This window comes from Polypterus senegalus, chromosome 16 (assembly GCF_016835505.1).
Source record: "Polypterus senegalus isolate Bchr_013 chromosome 16, ASM1683550v1, whole genome shotgun sequence".
In the NCBI taxonomy this organism is placed as follows: domain Eukaryota; kingdom Metazoa; phylum Chordata; class Cladistia; order Polypteriformes; family Polypteridae; genus Polypterus; species Polypterus senegalus.
Window position 1 is genome coordinate 96162261 of NC_053169.1, and position 22590 is coordinate 96184850.

Consider the following 22590-nt stretch of genomic DNA (forward strand, 5'->3'; position numbering starts at 1 on the left):
CTCTAGTAGATGGTAGCCATGACAGTCTCAAGTTTTTGTGCTCAGGTCTCTCTCTCTCTCGATCAGCTTTGCCATTTTTTCCTTCTTTATACAAAACTGTTCCAGCTTTTTCAGGTGTCATGGAGACTGTGAGTGAACATAGCAATAAATTCTTAATTGGACTAAAAACTGGACTTGGCCACTCCAAGACATTACACACTGTTGTTCTGAAGCCATTCCAGTGGAGCTTTAGGCAATGTGGTCGCTTGTTCAGTTTACCTCCATTAATGTCAAGGCTCCCAATATTTCAGATATCTGTCCATGGACGTGAAAACAGCTGGGACATAGAGCAATGGTAGCCTACTAGGAAGAGACTCTGAATGGACAAGATTTACTAACAATCCTTAATTGTTGAATTATTTCTGTTTTTGTACAGACGAATAACAAACCACAAAAAAAGGCAGCAGCAAATTTCCCTTTGGGGACAAATAAAGACCTGTCTGATGCTGGATGTTTCTGCCAGCAATCAGAATGGTGCTGGTGTAAATTCCATAAATGCCAGAAAGTGACTCTCCTCCGTTGGGCCCTTCAGCAAGGCCCTTAACCTGCAATTACTTTGTCCTGGATACGACGTTAATCTGCAAGCAAGACCTCCAACTTACAGGGAAAACTTAGGGGTTGGTAACACTCCAGCCACTGTAAAACACCTCACATTATTCCAGTGGGGTGCTGACTCGGGACTCAATCTGTGGGGGTGGCATTGCGTTGTAATCAGCGTACACTTCCAACCTCAACTTCTTCTAAAGTCGCGAGTCTGCAAAGCTGAGAATGGTGATAGATAGATAGATAGATACTTTATTAATCCCAAGGGGAAATTCATATAATCCAGCAGCATCATACTGATACAAAAAAAAAAAAATTAAAGAGTAATAAAAATGCATGTAAAAACAGACAATAACTTTGAATAATGCATTTACTCCCCGGGTGGAATTGAAGAGTCGCATAGTGTGGGGGAGGAACGATCTCCTCAGTCTGTCAGTGGAGCAGGACAGTGACAAAAGTCTGTCACTGAAGCTCTGCCTGGAGATGACACTGTTCAGTGGATGCAGTGGATTCTTCATGATTGACAAAAGTTTGCTTAATGACTGTCGCTCTGCTACAGATGTTAAACTGTCCAGCTTTATTCCTACAATAGAGCCTGCCTTCTTAACAAGTTTGTCCAGGCGTGAGGCGTCCTTCTTCTTTATGCTGCCTCCCCAGCACACCACCGCGTAGAAGAGGGCACTCGCCACAACCGTCTGGTAGAACATCTGCAGCATCTTCTTGCAGATGTTGGACACCAACCTTCTAAGAAAGTATAGTCGGCTCTGATCTTTCTTGCACAGAGCATCAGTATTGGCAGTCCAGTCCAATTTGTCATCCAGCTGCACTCCCAGGTATTTATAGGTTTGCACCCTCTGCACAGTCACCTCTGATGATCACGGGGTCCATAAGGGGCATGGGCCTCCTAAAATCCACCACCAGCTCCTTATTCTTGCTGGTGTTCAGGTGTAAGTGGTTTGAGTCACACCATTTAACAAAGTCCTTGATTAGCTTCCTCTACTCCTCCTCCTGCCCACTCCTGATGCAGCCCACAATAGCAGTGTCATCAGCGAACTTTTGCACGTGGCAGGACTGTTGCTGACCACAATGTCAGACCTGCGGTTCCCAAGACGCACATACGGAGGTCTGTCTGTAAGATAGTCCACGATCCATGCCACAAGGTGTGAGTCTACTCCCATCTCAGTCAGCTTGTCCCTAAGGAGCAGAGGTTGGATGGTGTTGAAGGCGCTAGAGAAGTCCAAAAACATAATTCTTCTAGCACCACTGCCTCTGTCCAGGTGGGAGAGGGATCGGTGTGGCATATAGATGATGGTATCCTCCGCTCCCACGTTCTCCTGGTATGCAAACTGCAGAGGGTCGAGGGCGTGGCGGACCTGTGGCCTCAGGTGATGAAGCAGCAGCCAAGTGAGCGCTTACTTTGAGAAGAATTGAGATCCTAAACCCAGTGTGATTCCGGAACTGCATTAGTCACCATGTACGCGCACACACACACACACACACACACACACACACACACACACACACACACACACACACAGATATAGAAACTTGTGGAAATAGGCATCCACAGTGGTTTTCTTAAAATGCTAGCTGTGCTACCTATCTAAGATGGGCTAAAATCTATGCAATCAATGTAGACTACAGGGTGAACATTTGCAGTGCACTATGCAATACATACTATATGTCTGTTGTATGCTATTTGTTATGCAGGATTTGTAAAAGCAGTGTTAATGTTTGTGAAATAACAAATGCAATGCATGTCTCTGTTGCATGCCCTTTGGTATGGGATTCGTAAAAGCAGTATTAATGTTTATGATGTGCCATCTTTTGGAATGAAAAATGCAAAACATACATCTGTTAAAGGACAGCATGGTGGTGCAGTGGTAGTGCTGTTGCCTCGTAGTAAGGAGACCTGGGTTCGCTTTCCAGGTCCTCCCTGCGTGGAGTTTGCATGTTCTCCCCGTGTCTGTGTGGATTACCTCCCACAGTCCAAAGACATGCAGGTGAGGTGCACTGGTGATCCTAAATTGTCCCTAGTGTGTGGGTGTGTCCTGTGGTGGGCTGGCCCCCTGCCTGGGATTTGTTCCTGCCTTGCGCCTTGTGCTTCCTAGGATTGGTTCCAGCAGACCCCCATGACCCTGTGTTAGGATATAGTGGGTTGGCAAATGACTGACTGACATCTGCTTTATGCTATTTGGTATGGTATTCATGAAAGCGTTGTTAATGTTCATGATGCGCCATCTGTTGTAATGAAAAAATACATTTGCATTTATTTACTACAAATGTTTGTGATGCACCATCTGTTGGAATGACGAATGCAGTACATATGTCTTTGTTGCATGCCATTTGCTATGGGATCTGTAAAAGCAGTTTTAATGTTTGTGATGCACCATCTGTTGGAATGACAAATACAGTACATATGTCTCGGTTTTATGCCATTTAGTATGGGATTTGTAGAGGCAGCGGTAATGTTTGAAATGAGCAATGCAAAGTATTTTATTACTTGAAATGTTTGTGATACACCATATTTTGGAATGACATGCAATGCGCGTGTCTCTGTTATTGCATTTGGTATTGGATTTGTAAAAGAAGTGTTAATGTGTATGTTGTGCCATCTGTTGAAATGAAAAATGCAGTACAAATGTACAATACAATACAATACAATTTATTTTTGTATAGCCCAAAATCACACAAGAAGTACCACAATGGGCTTTAACAGGCCCTGCGTCTTGACAGCCCCCCAGCCTTGACTCTCTAAGAAGACAAGGAAGAACTCCCAAAAAAAAACCCTTGTAGGGAAAAAAAGGAATAAAACTTGGGAAATGCTGTTCAAAAAGGTAGGTTGGGAGTGTGGTGGATGTCAAAAAGAAGGGGGGGACAATACAATACACAGAAAAAATCCTCAATACAGTATAAAAATAAAATTTTTACAAGTACAGAGCAGAATTTAACAGTAGATGATATCACAGAATATGATTTGGATTTGTTCAGAGCCCTGGAGACCTCCCCCTATTGGCCATTCCACAGCTGAGACAGCACTGGGCCAGCCAATTCGATGAAAGGACCCGTCTACCTGACGATTCCTGCGATCCTCCATCAAGGCAGGCAAAACAACTTGGCAGGTGGGTAGTGGCACCAAGTGCCACATTTGAGTACCGAAAAGAGAAACAGAATAGGTGAGGGTTAGTAACAAATTATAACGATCAATGTTACTTATGTTTTAGTGCTAATGACTGACAACAAAGATAGAAATAAATGCGTGAATTAATTTCTCAGAATCCTGTTTATTTAGAAAGGGCCTTAATTTCCCAACATTTTTAAGATGGAAGAAACATGATTTGGATAATTTTGCAATGTGCACTTTAAATGACAGGCTAGAGTCAAAGATAACTCCTTGATTGTGGGCTGATTCAGTAAAATGAATGGTGATTCCAACTGAGTTAAATGATAACAAAATATTGTTGTGATCAGCGTCATTCCCTCCAACAATTAACATCTCTGTTTTATCTGTGTTTAAAGACAAGTAGTTATCATCCATCCATTCCTTTAATTCACTAACACAACTAATTAAAGACAACATTGGAAAAACTTCATTTGATTAAAATGAAAGGTATAACTGGGCCTCATCTGCATACGAGTGAAAATTAACATCATGTTTCCTAATGAGAGATCCCAGTGGAAGCATGTAATGTGTAAATAGTAAAGGTCCCAGTACTGAGCCCTGTGGGACACCATATTGAACTTCTGTGTGTAATGATGGAGTCCTGTCAGTACATTTCTGTACAAATTAGAATCAATTTGATAAATAAGAACTAAACCAAGCGAGCACAGTGCCTGTAAGCCCAACATCATTTTCTAGCCTGTGCAGTAAAATAGAATGGTCAATGGTGTCAAATGCTGCATTAAGTCCAACAACATAATTACAGTGGAGTTTCCTTCATCAGAGGATATCAGAATGTCATTTACAACCCGTTATGCCGTTTTTGTACTATGACCAGTGCGGAAACCAGACTAGAATTTTTCAAATAAATTATGATGCGTAAGGTGTGACTGAAGCTGATTGGTGACTACTTTTTCTAGTATTTTAGAGGGAGAGGGTAAATTTGAAATAGGTCTATAATTATTTAGTATGTGTGGGTCTAGGTCTGACTTTTTAAGTAATGGTTTAATGACTGACACTTTTAGTGCATCAGGTACTGTGCCATGCAATAATGAACTATTGATAATGTTTAGAATAGGCTGCAAGAACATCCATTGCACTTTTTACTAGTTTTGTTGGCACTGGATCTAGGGAACAAGTAGTGGGCTTCATTTTAGAAATTAAAGTTAAGACTTCCTGCTCAGTTACAGGATTAAAATTACTAAAGTGCTGAATGCAATGTGAAACAGGGTCAGCTAAGGTAGTATGCGGTTTGCACTGTGATGCTAAGATCTTATATTTTAATTTTCTCATTGAAGAGGTTCATAAAGTCTGTACTGCTAATACAGTTGATATTTTGCACTGTTGATCTGAATTCCCATTTGTTAATTTATCCACTGCTCTAAAAAGTACCCTAGGATTTTTATTATTGCTATCTATTAATGTAGAATAGTATTCTGAGCGAGCTTTAAAGAGGGCTTTTTTATATTTATTAACACTCTCTGTCCATGCAATTTGAAAGACATGTAGCTTTGTTGTTCTCCATCTGCGCTCCAGTTTTCAACACTCTAATTTAAGAGCTCGAGTGTTTTCATTAAACCAGGGAGAGTTTCTTTGTGCTTTGATCACTTTTGTTTTAAGCGGAGCCACTGTGTCCAGAGCACCTCAAGGTCACATTATAATGTGATGTTAGCTGATCTAAATTGTTTTCCATGTTTACATTTGATGTTAACTGAATATGTCTCTGCTATATGCCATTTGGTATGGAATGAGCAATGCAATGTATTTTCAACTATCCATCCATTATCCAACCCACTATATCCCAACTACAGGGTCATAGGGGTCTGCTGGAGCCAATCCCAGCCAGAACAGGGCACAAGGCAGAAAACAAACCCTGGGCAGGGCGCCAGCCCACCGTGGGCATTGTATTTTATTACTTGAAATGTTTGTGATGCACCATATTTTGGAATGATATGCAATGCATGTGTCTCTGTTATATTGCATTGAGTATGGGATTTGTAAAAACACTGGTAATGGTTGTGATAAGCCATCTGTTCGAAAGACCTTGAGCATGGGAAAGGTGCAATATAAATAAAATGTATGATTATTACTATTAGAAATTGCAAATGGATGGACACACACACTTCTCTTTTTATTAAGGGGGAAGCGGGAAGCACCACAAGAATCCTGCAGGTGTCATTAGTGCATCACTTAAGAGTTTTTTTTTTTTTTCCCTTGGGTATGACACACTAGCTTTATACCAGTAAATGATATGGATGACTTCATTAGGAAAAAATTAATATTTTTCTTTCATGGTCGCTGCCAAAAATGACGTCTTGTTAAAGCACCTTTGAGGCGATTCAAATGCTAGAATGATTAAGTGACATCCTTTCATATACCTGTACTGACTCCCGATGAAATGGTGATAATTTTATTGACAAGGATCCAGGAGATAAAATGTAGTCAAAAATTTAAGCCAAAATTGGTGCCATGAATTAAACTGATGTCATCACGTTCAGAACATTAATCAACTTCAATGTTTTCTTCTAGAAAACACCAAGAGAAACTCGCTGATCAAGGTTAAAACTTGACTGCTGTGATCACCGACATGTTGTGTGCTCACATTTACGCAGGGAAAGTGGTACAGGCAACCCAAACAACATTTCCACAATTATTGACTTTGCACTGCAGCACAGTGGTAGCACTGCTGCCTCGCAGTAAGGAGGTTCATGTCCCGGGTCCTCCCTGTGTGGCGTTTGCATGTTCTCCCTGTGTCTAAGTGGGGTTCTTCCCACACTCTAAAGACATGCAGGTTTGGTAAATTGTGGATCCTATATTGGCCCTGGTGTGTGTGTGTTTGCCCTGAGATGGACTGACACTCTGTCCAGGGTTTGTTCCTGCCTTGCACCCAATGCTAGCTGGGACAGGCTCCAGCAGATCAAGACTAAGTGGGTTAGAAAATGACTGACCGAACCTCATGTTATCCTAAACTCGGATCACTCAGGAATACACACACCCAAGATGGATGCAGTTGCACCGAGGACATCCCACATTGTGCACTTCCAGGGGGTTGAGGGTAGGATTGTCATAACAACAATGGACTCGATTGCTCCAAAATGGCAGTGACCGTAATCCAACAGAATGGGGTCAAGGGGGTAAATGCTGAAAGAAGAAATGTTAGAGAGAGAGAAATAAAAATGGCAGAACTGAATTCCGCGGGCCAAGCTGGTAACGCCAACCTGTTTATAAGTCCCCAAAACTCGGCACAAACAATAATTAAAAATGTCAATTGGAACAATTTCTTCCCATCTCAGAGCACTTAGTAATGGAGTGTTATAATGTTGTAGCACAACTCTGAAAGAGTCAGGAAGTCAGAGTATGGAAGCTGCAAAAGTCTCTTGTGGTTGGGCACAGGGGAGGTGTCCTTGCTGGGATTTGCTGTGGACAACTGCTGGTTGCGGGCTGCTGCCTTTAAGGTATTTCCCTGTTTTAAAGGCACAAGGTGGCGTGTTACCTTTCAGCAAGTAACTTTATCCTTGAATTGCTCTGCACACAGTTGCCTGTTCTGCTGACTAACCCACCAGAGCCCTCGTCTGGTATTTTTCTCTCTGTGCGACCCCCCCCCACTTCCCACAGCTCCCCCCCTCCACACATTCTCACTTCTCTCACTCCGTCTCGCTCATTTGCTTATTTCCTAAGAGCTGCTTGTACTGGCAGCAGGGACCTTGAAAATACATTTGGGCACTTTGTGTTTGTCTGTCTCGCACACACACAGCAAATCCCTCACAAAGGGAGGAGGAGGAGGAGGAGGGACACTGTGTGTGCCAGCAGTGCTTGGTCTCCGCACTTCTGCTCATTTGTGGTCTCTTGTAAGGAAAGGGAAGCAATGCCGGGGCTGAATGGGTTCTTGAACGCCAAGCTGGGCAGGATGTGGAAAGCAGGTGAGCAGCTCCTCCCCACGTCGGTGTGGATGCTGTCGACTTACCAGCAAGGAGCGCTGGCGCTGGAGCTCCCCGAACTGATCCAACTGGTCAAACTGGTCTGGAAATCCAAGCATAGTCTCCAAGGGGCAAAGAGGAAAGGGATTTCTGAAAATGAAGAAGCTTTGTCTCATTTTCAAGGTAGTGTCAATTTTCTGTTTTGTTTATTTATTTATTTTTACTTACCTCAGGGTACTCTAGTGGGACCCCAAAAAAAAAAAAGCAAAACACCAATTCAACGGGGTGGAAAAGAACTGGAGCAGAACCGACAATTCACATTTGTTATCCCCGAGTTGGTTTGTCAGCAGAGGGAGACCAAAACTTTTTTTTTTGTCATCTTAAGAAAGTCAAAGCCAGGGTGCAGTCAGAAAAAAAGGGCCCGTTAAAGCACACTCATGCACTCGTTGTGTGAATTTGGGCTATACAAGAAATAAATTGCTGTTAGAACATCAGAAAATTGTACATTCTGTATAACATCACTAACTTGAACGTTTAGTATGACATTAGCTGATTTGAATTTATAACTTCAGCAAAACTAAAAATATAACATTAGTATATTGAACTTATAATGTTACAAACTTAATCTTATGGTATAAAATTAGCAGATTGAACTTAGTGTGTAACATCAGCAAGTTGAAAATATAAGTAAACTGAATGTATAACATTAGTAACTTGAAATTATGGTATAAAATCAGCAACTTGAACTTATGGTACAATCTCAGTAGTTTGAATGTATAACATAAGTAAATTGTGGTATGGTATAACATCAGTAGAACAAATTTATAACATCAGTAAAATAAACATACAACATTAGTACATTGAACTTACAATGTTAGAAATTTGATCTTATGGTATAAAATTAGCAGACTGAACTTGTGCAACATAAACTGAATGTATAACATCAGAACTTATAGTACAATGTCAGTAGTTTGAAGGTATAACATTAATAAATTAAACTTATGGTATAACATCAGTTGATTGAATTTATAACTTCAGTAAAATTAACATATAACATTAGTAAATTGAATCTTATAATGTCAGTAATTTAATCTTGTGGTATAAAATTAGCAGATCGAACATATAACATCAGTAAACTGAGAGTATAATATCAGCAACTTAAACTTATGGTACAATCTCAGTAATCTGAATGTATAACATTAGTAACTTGAATTTATGGTATAACATCAGCAGATTGAATGTATAATATCAGTGTATAGAATTTATAACATCAGCAACTTGAACTCACGGTAGAACATCAGCAGATTGAATTTATAACATTAGCAAATTGAACTTATGGTATAAAATCAGTAGAATAAATTTTATAACATAAAAAACATGATCTTCTGGTATAAAATTAGCAGATTGAAGTTAGTGTGCAACATCAGTAAGTTGAACATAACAGTACAGCGAATTTATATCATCATTAAATTGAACGTATGAAGTAACGTCCGTACAATAAATTTTTAACATCAGTTAATTGAATTTATAACATTAATAACTTGAAATTATGGTATAACATTAGTAACTTGAATTTATGGTACAATCTCAGTAGTTTGAACTATACCATTAGTAACTTGAACTTATGGTATAACATCAGCAGATTGAACGTATAACATCAGGAGACAGAATTTATATCCATGAATCAATTATCCAATGCACTACATCCTAACTAAAGGGTTTACGGGGTCTGCTGGAGCCAATCCCAGCCAACAAAGGAATCAAACCCCGGGCAGGGCGCCAGCCCACCTAAAGGCGCACACACACACTAGGGACAATTTAGAATCATCTTTGGACTGTGGGAGCAAACCGGTGCACCTGGAAGAAACCCACACAGACACGGGGAGAACATGCAAATTCCACGCAGGGAGGACCAGGGAAGTGAACCCGGGTCTCCTAACCGTGAGGCAGCAGCGCTGCCCACTGCGCCACCGTGCTGCCCAAACAGAATTTATAACATCAGTAAATTGAATGTATAACAATAATAACTTGAAATTATGGTATAACATCAGCAGACTGAACACGTAATAGCAGTAAACTGTAAGTAGAACACCAGCAACTTGACCTTATGGTACAATCTCAGTAGTTCGAACGTATAACATTAGAAACTTGAACTTATGGTATAACATCAGGAGACAAAATTTATATCCCATCAATCCATTATCCAACCCACTATATCCTAACTACAGGGTTACGGGGGTCTGCTGGAACCAATCCCAGCCAACACAGGGCGCAAGGCAGGAATCAAATCCCGGGCAGGGCACCAGCCCACCTTAGGGTGCACACGCACACACGCACACACACACACACACACACTAGGGACAACTTAGAATCGCCAATGCACCTAAACAGCAAGTCTTTGGATTGTGGGAGGAAACCGGTGCACCCAGAGGAAACCCACACAGACACAAAGAGAACATGCAAACTCCATGCAGGGAGGACTCGGGAAGCGAACCCAAGTCTCCTCACTGCGAGGCAGCAGCGCTACCCACTGTGCCACCGTGCCACCCACACAGAATTTATAACATCAGTAAATTGAATGTACAACAATTATTACTTGAACTTATGGTATAACATCAGCAGATTGAACGTATAATAATATCAATAAACTGAAAGTATAACATCAGCAACTTGAACTTGTGGTAGAACCTCAGTAGTTTGAACGTATAACATAAGTAACTTGAACTTATGGTACAATCTCAGTAGTTTGAACATATAATATTAGTAAATTGAACTTATGGTACAATCTCAGTAGTTTGAACGTATAACATTAGTAACTACAACTGATGGTACAATCTCAGTAGTTTGAACGTGTAACAGTAACTTGAACTAATGGTATAACATCAGCAGATTGAACGTATAATATCAGTAAACTGAAAGTAGAACATCAGGAACTTGAACTTATGGTACAATCTCATTTGTCTGAACGTACAATATTAGTAAATTGAATTTATGGTACAGTCTCAGTAGTTTGAACGTATAATATTAGTAAATTGAACTTATGGTACAATCTCAGTAGTTTGAACGTATAATATTAGTAAGTTTACCTTATGATACAATCTCAGTACTTTTGAACGTGTAACAGTAACTTGAACTTATGGTACAATCTCAGTAGTTTTGAACGTATAACATTAGTATGTTGAACTAATGGTACAATCTCAGTAATTTGAACGTATAACATCATCCACTTAAACTTATGGTACAATCTCAGTAGTCTGAACATACAATATTAGTAAATTGAACTTATGCTACAATCTCAGTAGTCTGAACGTACAATATTAGTAAATTGAACTTAAAGTATAACATCAGCAGATTGAACGTATAATAGCAGTAAACTGAAAGTAGAACATCAGCAACTTGAACTTATGGTACAATCTCAGTAGTTTGAACATATAAACATCAGCATTTTGAACTAATAGTACAATCTCAGTAGTTTGAACGTATAACATCAGCAACTTGAACTTATGGTACAATCTCTGTAGTTTGAACGTATAATATTAGTAAATTACAACTGATGGTACAATCTCAGTAGTTTGAACGTATAATATTAGTAAATTGAACTTATGGTACAATCTCAGTAGTTTGAACGTATAATATTAGTAAGTTGAACTTGTTATACATTCAAACTACTGAGATTGTACCATATTAGTAATTTGAATTTATGGTATAACATCAGCAGACTGAAAACGTAATAGCAGTAAACTGAAAGTATAACATCAGCAACTTGAACTTATGGTACAATCTCTGTAGTTTGAACGTATAATATTAGTAAATTGAACTTATGGTATAACATCAGCAGATTGAATTTATGGTAACTACAGTCTCAGTAGTTTGAACATATAATCAGTAGTTTGAACATATAACATAAGCAACTTGAACTTATGGTACAATCTCATTTGTCTGAACGTACAATATTAGTAAATTGAACTTATGGTACAATCTCAGTAGTTTGAACGTATAATATTAGTAAGTTTACCTTATGATACAATCTCAGCACTTTTGAACGTGTAACAGTATCTTGAACTTATGGTACAATCTCAGTAGTTTGAACATATAAACATCAGCAATTTGAACTAATGATACAATCTCAGTAGTTTGAACTTATAACATTAGTATTTTGAACGTATATTAGTAAATTGAACTTATGGTATAACATCAGCAGATTGAACGTATAACATCAGGAGACAGAATTATATCCATTAATCCATTATCCAACCCACTATATCCTAACTACGGGGTTATGGGGGTCTGCTGGAGCCAATCCCGGCCAACACAGGGCGCAAGACGAGAATCAAACCTGGGCAGGGTGCCAGCCCACCTTAGGGCGCACACAAACACACAACACACACACACACGTACACAATAGGGATAATTTAGAATTGCCAATGAACATAAACAGCAAGTCTTTGGATTGTGGGAGGAAACCGGTGCATCCGGAGGAAACCCACGCAGACACGAGGAGAACATGCAAACTCCACACAGGAAGGACTCGGGAAGCGAACCCATGTCTCCTAACTGCGAGGCAGCAGCGATACCCACTGCGCCACACACACAGAATTTATAACATCAGTAAATTGAATGTATAACAATTATTACTTGTAATTATGGTATAACATCAGCAGATTGAATCTATAATATCAGTAAACTGAAAGTAGAACATCAGGAACTTGAACTTGTGGTAGAACCTCAGTAGTTTGAACATATAACATAAGTAACATGAACTTATGGAACAACCTCAGTAGTCTGAACGTACAATATTAGTAAATTGAACTTGTTATACATTCAAACTACTGAGATTGTACCATATTAGTAATTTGAATTTATGGTATAACATCAGCAGACTGAAAACGTAATAGCAGTAAACTGAAAGTAGAACATCAGCAACTTGAACTTATGGTACAACCTCAGTAGTTTGAACATATAATAAAATAATTTACGTACAATCTCAGTAGTTTGAACGTATAACAGCAACTTGAACTTATGGTACAATCTCTGTAGTTTGAACGTATAATATTAGTAAATTGAACTTATGGTATAATCTTGAATTTATGGTAACTACAGTCTCAGTAGTTTGAACATATAATCAGCAGTTTGAGTAGTTTGAACATGAACTTATGGAACAACCTCAGTAGTTGAACGTATAATTTTAGTAAGTTTACCTTATGATACAATCTCAGTACTTTTGAACGTGTAACAGTAACTTGAACTTATGGTACAATCTTATTAGTTTGAACGTAAAACAGTAATGTGAACTAATGGTATAACATCAGCAGATTGAACGTATAATATCACTAAACTGAAAGTATAACATCAGCAGAACTTATGGTACAATCTCATTATGTCTAAAACTGAAAATATTAGTAAATTGAATTTATGGTACAATCTCAGTAGTTTGAACTAATGTAAATTGAACTTATGGTACAATCTCAGTAGTTTGAACGTATAATATTAGTAAGTTTACCTTATGATACAATCTCAGTACTTTTGAACGTGTAACAGTAACTTGAACTTATGGTATAACATCAGCAGATTGAACATATAATATCACTAAACTGAAAGTATAACATCAGCAGGTACAATCTCTGTAGTTTGAGTATAATATTAGTAAATTGAACATATAACATCAGCAGATTGAATGAACTACAGTATAACATCAGCAGTTTGACTTGCAACTTATGGTACAATCTCAGTAGTTTGAACGTATAACATCAGCAACTTGAACGTATGATACAATCTCAGTAGTTTGAACGCATAATAGTAAATTGAATTTATGGTACAATCTCAGTAGTTTGAACGTATAATATTAGTAAATTGAACTTATGGTACAATCTCAGTAGTTTGAACGTACAATATTAGTAAATTGAACTTATGGTACAATCTCAGTAGTTTGAACGTATAATATTAGTAAATTGAACTTATGGTACAATCTCAGTAGTTTGAACGTGTAACAGTAATGTGAACTAATGGTATAACATCAGCAGATTGAACGTATAATATCAAACTGAAAGTATAACATCAACAACTCAACTTGAACTTATAGTACAATCTCAGTAGTTTGAACGTATAATATTAGTAAATTGAACTTATGGTACAATCTCAGTAGTTTGAACGTATAATATTAGTAAGTTTACCTTATGATACAATCTCAGTACTTTTGAACGTGTAACAGTAACTTGAACTTATGGTACAATCTTGGTAGTTTGAACGTGTAACAGTAATGTGAACTAATGGTATAACATCAGCAGATTGAACGTATAATATCAAACTGAAAGTATAACATCAACAACTCAACTTGAACTTATGCTACAATCTCAGTTGTTTGAAAGTATAACATCAGCAACTTGAACTTATGGTACAATCTCTGTAGTTTGAACTATAACATTAGTATTTTGAACTTATGGTACAATCTCAGTAGTTTGAACGTATAACATTAGTAACTTCAACTGATGGTACAATCTCAGTAGTTTGAACGTATAATATTAGTAAGTTGAACTTATGGTACAATCTCAGTAGTTTGAACGTATAATATTAGTAAGTTGAACTTGTTATACGTTCAAACTACTGAGATTGTACCATATTAGTAATTTGAACTTATGGTATAACATCAGCAGACTGAACATATAACATCAGTATTTAGAATTTATGACATCAGTAAATTGAACGCATAACATTGATGTATTGAACTTTTAACATCAACAACTTCAACTCATGGTTGAACATCAGTAGATTGAACTTATAACATTAGTAAATTGAAGTTTTTGTACAAAATTAGTAATATGGACTTGTGGTCTAACATCAGCTGATTGAGCGTGTGATTCAGGAGGTGGCTGTGATGGACATCTGGCTGTGTAAAGAGGATGCCTTGAGCAACATTAGTAAGTTGAACATGTAACATCAGTAGAGTGAATTTATAACATCAGTAAATTGAACTTATGGAGTAACATCAGTAGAATACATTTTTAACATCAGTAAATTGAGCGCATAACTTTACTATATTGAACTTATAACATTAGCAAGTTGATCTCATGGTAGAATATCAGCAGACTGAACTTTATAGCAGTAGTAAATTGAACTTTTGGTACAAAATTAGTAACATGGATTTGTGGTATAACATCAGTAAACTGAACCTATAACACCAGCTGATTGAGTTTGTGGTTCAGGAGGTGGCCGTGATGGACATCTGGCTCTGTAAAGAGGATAACTTGTGTTCTGTTTTGTATTTTGTACTTGCCCCATTTTTTGACACCCATTGTATACTTAGCCAACCTGGAAAGGGGGTCACTCACTGATTTGCCTTTCCCAGCGTTTCATTGAAGGGCTTTTTTTTGTCATCTTGGAGAATCAAAGGTGGGGTTGCTGTTAAAAAAAAAAAAAAAAAGGTCATGTTAAAGTCCATTGTGGCAGTCCTTGTGTGATTTTGGGCTATACAATAAATAAGTAGTTCTTATAATATCAATAATTGTACATGTGTAGTATCAATAAATTGAACTTATGGTATAACATCAATAAATTGAACTTGTGGTATAACAGTAGTAGACTGAATTTTATAACGTCAGTAACTCAATCTTATGGTATACAATTAGCAGATTGAACTTATTGTGCAACATCAGTAAGTTGAACATATAACATCAGTAGACTGAATTTATAATATCAGTAAGTTGAACTTATGGAGTAACATCAGTAGAGTGAATTTAAGACTGAATTTTATAACATAAGTAACTTGATGTTATGGTATAACATCAGCACAATTAACTTATGGTATAATATCAATAAATTGAAATTGAACTTGTGGTATAAAATCAGTAACTTGACATGGTGTAACTTCAGTAAACTGAATGCATAACCTCAGTACATTGAGTTTGTAGTTCAGGAGGTCGCCATCATGCATGGACCGTTTAGCTCTGTGAAGTGGATCCACATGTTTTTTTACCCCATTTTTCTGATACCCATTACATGCCCAGGCTACCTGAAAGGGGGTCGCTCTCTGAATTGAGATTTCTTCCATTTCCTTTTTGCCTACAAGGTTTTTTGCTTGGGCAAGGTTTCTTGTCTTGGGGAGTCAAAGGTGAGAGGCTATCAAAACACAGGGTCTGTTAAAGCCCATTGTGGTATTAGTTGTGTGATTCTGGGCTATAAAAAAAATAAAATGTTGTTGTTATACATCAATAAATTTAAAATTAGAACACCATGAAATTGTATATTTGGTATAAACATTGTTAAATTGAACATATTTATCATCACATCGTAGCTATTCAATTAAAAGGTTCCTAATGATGGAGAAGAATGCTAACTGATCAACCCAGAGGTTAAGCCTGTGGACGTTAATTAAAGTAAAATGTACTGAACAATTGAGCCTAGTTTAGGTTGCGTGGCACACAATGTGGAATATTTTAAGCAGTTTAGTCAGCGGGTACACTGAGCTGGTACAAATAATATCAAAGATGGCAATCTCATTTGAAAAAGAATTCCAATATACCCCCAATGTATGACAAATAACACTTAAACTCAAATGCTGGGGTTGTGCATTGTTTCTTTCTCTATTACAGACTGTGACAGACTCTATGACAACATTTAATGTTGAGATTATCATCCATCCATCCTCCAAGCCCACTTATGCAGAATAGACTCATGGGGCAGCTGGAGTTGAACCCAGCAAGCATCAGGTACAACACCTGCACTTGGCACCAGTGCGACCTCACTGACACACACGTCGGGGAGCCAATTTAGCCATGATAGTCCACCTAAACCTGCATGTTTGTGGACTATAGTAGGAGGACCCATGCAGACTTGAGGAAAAACATGCATGTGGCTGTTATAAATCACATTTTGTTTTATCTGAGCATTTTAAATTGTAGATTTTCTTTCTTCTAAAAGAGTTTCATCTTCTTAATCCATTTCGGTGAAATTCTACATCAATGCGGGGAGAAAAAGCTGTGTGGCCAACCAAAGCAAAATGACTGCAAAAGTGCAGAGAATTCTTGAGATACCCTTGCATATAATTAACAGTATTTCAGTCCATCCAAAATATCCATCTCTCTATAGTGCCTTTTTGTATGAGCTTGGCCAGAAATTCTTATAAAAAGCATTGTCACTGAAATAATTCAGAATAGCTTATTATTGTTTGTTCCAGTAAGCATTAAAGTGTTGGTAAACTCTGCAGCACTAGCAGCTTGTAATTGTAAAGATTGTCCTGATCAGGCCAATCACATGAGGATTAATGGTGGCGGTGCTCTAAAAATTATGCCTGTTTATTGTATTCAATAGGTATACCAATTTCAGAGTAATTTGTTCAATTCAAAATGAACGGATCAGTTACAATGAATCTGCACAGACAGCTTTAGCGTACAGGGAGTGGCGTACACAAAGCACATGCACAGTGGTTCAGCTTTCAGGAACTTTTGCCTGATAGCCAGCAAGTGCCCAGCTTGATTGACTGTAGCAAATGGCCCTAAAAGACCTGCTGCAGGAGCATTGAGCAAGTGCGCGCTGTGATTAGCCTGGCTGGTTTTAATTTCGGCCCACCCTTATGCCCCTGCCATGTCTTTCTACAGTTGCTTTGCAAACTTGATCCTCGTGCAGATAACGGCCATTCCTCAGAAGTGGGGCCTGACTCCACTGCTGTCCCTCTGCTGTGACCAGCTGGGTGGAAATGAAGCTGCTGTTGCCTTTGTGTTTGTGTGTGTGTGTGTGTGTGTGTAGCTTTTTATAGCAGGGCACTTTATGTCATCTTCATGCAGACACGTTACAGTGCTATAGTTAAACAAGTGCATGTGCAGCATTAAAATAAGAGGGGCGAGCTTAGCTTGTCTCTTTGGTGCTTATGTTTTCAGAGATGTACATAAAGAAAGGTTCATGTGACATTAGTAGACACAAGAGGCATACAGCAAATCCTCAGCAGCTGTGACTTTATTGTTCTTTTCAATCATTCAGTCTTTCTTTTACAGTGTCCTCCATGATGTTTATGGCAAAGACACATTTTTCCTTGATTTCCCCCTCTGCTCCACAGTTTAATATTACAAATCAGACAATTCAGACATTGTCATTAAAGTGCACTGGTGAGCTCAGTATTCGCAAAGGGATTGGCAGGTTAAGGAAGACCTCAACTGCTGATGACAGAACAATTCTCACTATGGTCAAGAAAAACTCCAATTGCCTGTCTTACAGATCATACAGAGTCTTCAGGGGGCCGATATGGAAGTGTCAGAGACGACTATTTGCAGAAGACTTCATGAACAGAAATACAGAAGGCACACTGTGAGATGCAAACCACAAACAGTATGGCCTGATTACAGTTTATGAAAAAGGATTTCAAAGAGCCTGCAGAGTTCTGGGAAAAAGTCTTGTGGATAGACGAGACGAAGATGATCCTGCATCCTGCAATGGTAAGAGCAAAGTGTGGAGATGAAGCGGAACTGCCTGAGATCCAAAGCAGACCACCTCATCTGTTAAACACGGTGCTGGGGGTGTTATAGCCTTGTGAAAGAGAAAACATTCACTTTCACTTTTATGTTGAGTTCACAGTTGTACAGAATTATCACTTATTTAATGGACACTTCCTGCCCACATTTTTAATTCCACATGCCTGTGATATCGAATGACAGGAATCTTAATATTCTCAAAGATGAGATTTTTGTCCCTCAGTTGTCTGTTATCTGGACATACAAGGAAGAATTTGCGTGTGTCAAAGCAACAACCACAACTGAGGTCCTGTCGAGATAAAGTCCTGAAACAAAAAACACTGATGGTCAGATGAAAAAATTTGAGATCAACCAACCGTTTATATTATAGTCAAGTGTTCACTGTGATGCAAGTCTAATAATCCACTGATCTTGGGCGAGTTGAAGATTTAACTGAAAACATTTCATAAATTCAGTTTGCATCAACTTCAGTGGAAGAATATCAACAGAATCTCAGTTTCTCTTCCACTTTTATTACAGTGCGTCGTTTCCTGCTGCTGCTGTACGTGACAGGTAACATATTGATAACACCGGGAGATGAATTAGAAATTTCTTCACATAGCCTGCCTGCTCTGGATGGTTGGGACATGCGTTTGCGCTCAGTCCTCTGTGTGAGATGTGCCAGTCAGCAGGGAGTAGCTTTGATTGAGCCTGGCTTGATTCCAAACATGACAGACTTGCCCCTCTTTCTTTTCACATGAAGTAGATTTCATAAATATTACAGGGCCCCCCCCTTTTGGTAGTTTTCACATTTTCTTATTATAACTTGTTGAATCCTAGTGGCTTGAATTTGAGAATGATCAACAGAAACAGACTCCTTAATGTTAACGTTTGTCTAAGCTGGCCGCACACACGGCAAATGTTGAACAAATTTAGCCAATCAAGACTAATAACGTGAAAATTTCTAAGGGGTGGAGTGCTTTTAATATTACTGCATATTGAATAAAAAAATAATTGACCTGAGGCTGTGCAAATTTACCTGAAATTAGACAGTAATCTGAGTGTCCGTCTAAAAGACATAAGGAGAATAAAGAAGATGCTAGAGAGATATGGAAGAGGAACAAAAAGCTTCAAGTCCTGGTTAAGCTGACCTTGTGCCTTCTTGGCAAAATCTTGCCACTGTAGTGTTATTCTAGTTAAGCGACATTTCATTGGCAATCATTCTCGTGTGATCATTAAACAAGGAATGCCTCCAAGGGCTTCAGCAGGCCCTGCTTTTTGACAGCAGCCTTGACTCAAAACAAAACAATCCCAAACCCTTGTTGTAAGAAATCTTAGGAAACACAATGGGCATGCAATGGGTGTCAAAAAATGGGGTAAATGCAACACATAAAACAACACAAGTCATCCTCTTCACTGAGGTAGATGGCAGATCTTTCATGGCCAACTCAGAAATAATACAAATTGCTTTGTTCTTGCACAACACTCCTCACCAATTAACCAAGCAACAACTTTTAGATGGTACCACTCACTGAATACAAAACTACCTCTTATGAGGATACAGATTTGTTAAAATACATCAAAAACAAAGTAGGAACTAATGAACATAAATGAAAAACAACAACATATGTGCATCAGTTAATTGTGGAGCCACAGCCAGATTGTAAAAAAGGAGTCGGAGACAAGCCAGACAGAGTCCTGGAGAACTTGGCCAACAAGCCACCTATCCCTACTGGCCATTCCACAGCTGAGTCAGTGCTTGACCAGCCAGTCAAATGAAAAGGCCCTTCTACCTGATGATTCCAGTGCTCCTTTATCTGAGATGAATTATCCATGGGCAGGCATGGATAGCCAATTAGAAACAGGGGGGTGATTAGGGGGCAAGATTGACTAGGCTGCAGTGGACAATTGAGCCTGGATAGCAGGATACAATCCTACTCTTTACAGTGGGTGCCCAGGTAGGTTTTATGACAAGAGAGTGTCAGGACCGTGGTTTTACATCTCACCCAAAGGACAGGACCATTTTTACAGCACAGTGTCCCAGTCACGGTACTGCTGTATTGGGATCCACATTCAGACCACAGGGTAAGCACCCCCTGCTGTCCTCACCAACACCTCTTGCAGCAGCAACCCCAGCTTTTCCTAGTTTGTCTCCCATCCAAGTACTGGCTGGGCCCAAACATGATTTGCTTCAGGTGTGTGACCTCTTCCGAAGTGCATGTGGTATGGCTGAAGTAAGTTGTTAATCTGGTCTCTTTACTGTAAATATAGACAAGCACAGACACTTTTTAAAAAGAAATTTAATCAAATTGGTGTGTTGCCTTGACTGGACGGACACGGAAAAAACATTGAAAGTGACCCATGGCCAGTGTCCCATAAAAATGCATGCACTTAGTTGTTGAGTACTGATATTTGTGCTCTCATCCTTGAGATGGAACCAGGGCATCAAACATCTTGTAGGTCGGTAGCCCATTCCCAGCCAACAGAAACAAGGAGAGGGAAAGGTGATTAAAATGTGCGAAGAGCGATTTAGTGCTTACAAAAACTCATGATGACAGGAAAAATGAAACCGTTTATAACAGGTGCGTTCAGATCAAGGGAAAGAACGTGCTGAATCAGGAAGATCTGCCGGAGACGACATTTTATACAAGGAAAACCGGCTGAAGCCTTGTTGGCTGTGCTGCACACTGTGATTTGGTGTAATTGTTACCTTTACTTCTGAGAGATTTTTTACATATGCAGATGTGTTGCTTAAAGAATTTCTTGGTTAACATTTTTGGTCTTTGGAATAACGTCATGGTGCTCTTTTCAGGGTTTCCTAACCCTCCGAAATAGTCTCATCTTTAGTCTGTAACCAGTAGAGGGGGTGCCACTGAGCCCCAAACCCAATAATACCCAACAAAATCAACTAGTTCAAAATTATGGATTTTTTAATCTAATATCTAGGAAAACAATCAAACACCGCCCAAAAAACATGCAAATAATAAAGTTTTCTTCTCGCCTGCTGCCTCCCAACTCTGACTCCTAGAGGTATGGTGATGGACTTCTTTTAAGATGGACCTGGGAGTATTTACTGCAGCACACTGTGTCTTGTTGGAAGCACTTCTGAGGAATGAACTGCTCCTGGCTTCCAGTTCTCACCAGTCCATTTTTCATTCCAACATCACAGCTAGGTCAGGAATTATCTGGCACCTTGGCTGGGTAGTGTCCGCAATCTGGCCATCCTTCCATTATGGTTTCCCAGCCAGGCAAGAAATCCTCCTTCATCGTACCCGGGATGCCTATCCATCCTCCTGGGCACTTACAGTCTCATAACCTGACATCAAAATTCATTGAAGATTTTTCAGCTTTTGGGGTAGTTCTGAAAATGAATGAAGAACTGGAAGTACACTGTTGGAACAGTGATCAGTCAGCCGATTGCATACTCCACAGAGCCATCGTTTGCTTTAGTGATGGCCATCAATCTCTTCTTCTTTTCTCACTTCCATGCGAGGTTATTTTCTATCAAATGTAATGTAACATTTGCAGTACTGAACTCTGCACCCCTGAATAATTTATGAATAATAGTTCAGTCAGGATTGGTATTCCAATCAAGAGTCTGACTACTTATGCACACTAAACATACAATATGGTTAAAATAAAACATAACTTCAGATGAAACACGTCACCTCAATAATTATGTATGCATCCGCACACGCTGCTGTGACTCTTTTATAGCTTGAGTTAATAGGAGAACTCCCATGCTTTTTATGTGCAGGAATTGTCTTTGAGCACTGCAGGCAGATAAAGCTCAACTGATCTAACCAGGAAACTGTTTCCCACTCAGGTCCCACCTTTTTGCACAGCTATTGCATTCCACCTGTCCCACAGCGTAAATCTTGCCGACTATGCCAAGTGTTTTAATTTACCTCATGCTGTAAAGGAGCTGCTTCTGAGAGTCTTTGTAATCTGGATGTTGTAGATTCCCTGCTGGCCACAACAGGTCATTTATAACAATGCAAATATCTGAACAGAGACAGATCTTAGGGTGATTCCACAACAAAACACTTGCCATGATCTGCAGCATTTGCACAGTGACAATCTGGAGTGGTAGTTCTTGTATGTGCACAAGCATATAAAGTTCTTTTATTATATCACATTGTCAAGAAGCTGCATCTGAGGGCCTTTATGATACAGAAATTGCACGTATATGGCTGGCTACATTTAGTTACCACAGTATAAATATCCAAACTAGGACAGATTCTGTTGTGATTCCACCACATAATACTTGGCATAGTCTGCAGCATCTGCACATTGCATAGGTGGAGTATAATTGTGGTTTCTGTGTGCAGCAAAGGTGCAGGAGTTGTCCTATTAGCTGACACTGTAATGGAAGCTGTGTCTGAGGGCCTTTGAAATCCAGAAATCCCAGGTTCCTGGCTGGCCACCTGCAGTTACCACAGTGAACATGATTGAACTGGGACAGATCTTGGTGCAACACCATGACAAAACAGCT

The 22590-nt window shown here is 39.1% G+C and overlaps 1 protein-coding gene across 3 annotated transcripts in view; it reads left to right on the plus strand.

Annotated features, from left to right (window-relative positions):
* LOC120516303 (cAMP-specific 3',5'-cyclic phosphodiesterase 7B-like) overlaps positions 1-22590 on the plus strand; it is a 205833-nt gene that overhangs the window by 79669 nt on the left and 103574 nt on the right. Inside the window, exon 1 of one of the 3 annotated variants that reach the window (XM_039737879.1) lies at positions 7515-7842. The exons of the other annotated variants lie outside the window; for them this stretch is intronic. Within the exon in view, the coding sequence (XP_039593813.1) occupies positions 7608-7842 (235 nt within the window). The 5' untranslated portion in view covers positions 7515-7607. Of the gene's footprint in view, positions 1-7514; positions 7843-22590 lie in introns of those variants that run through there. 3 annotated transcript variants of the gene reach the window in all.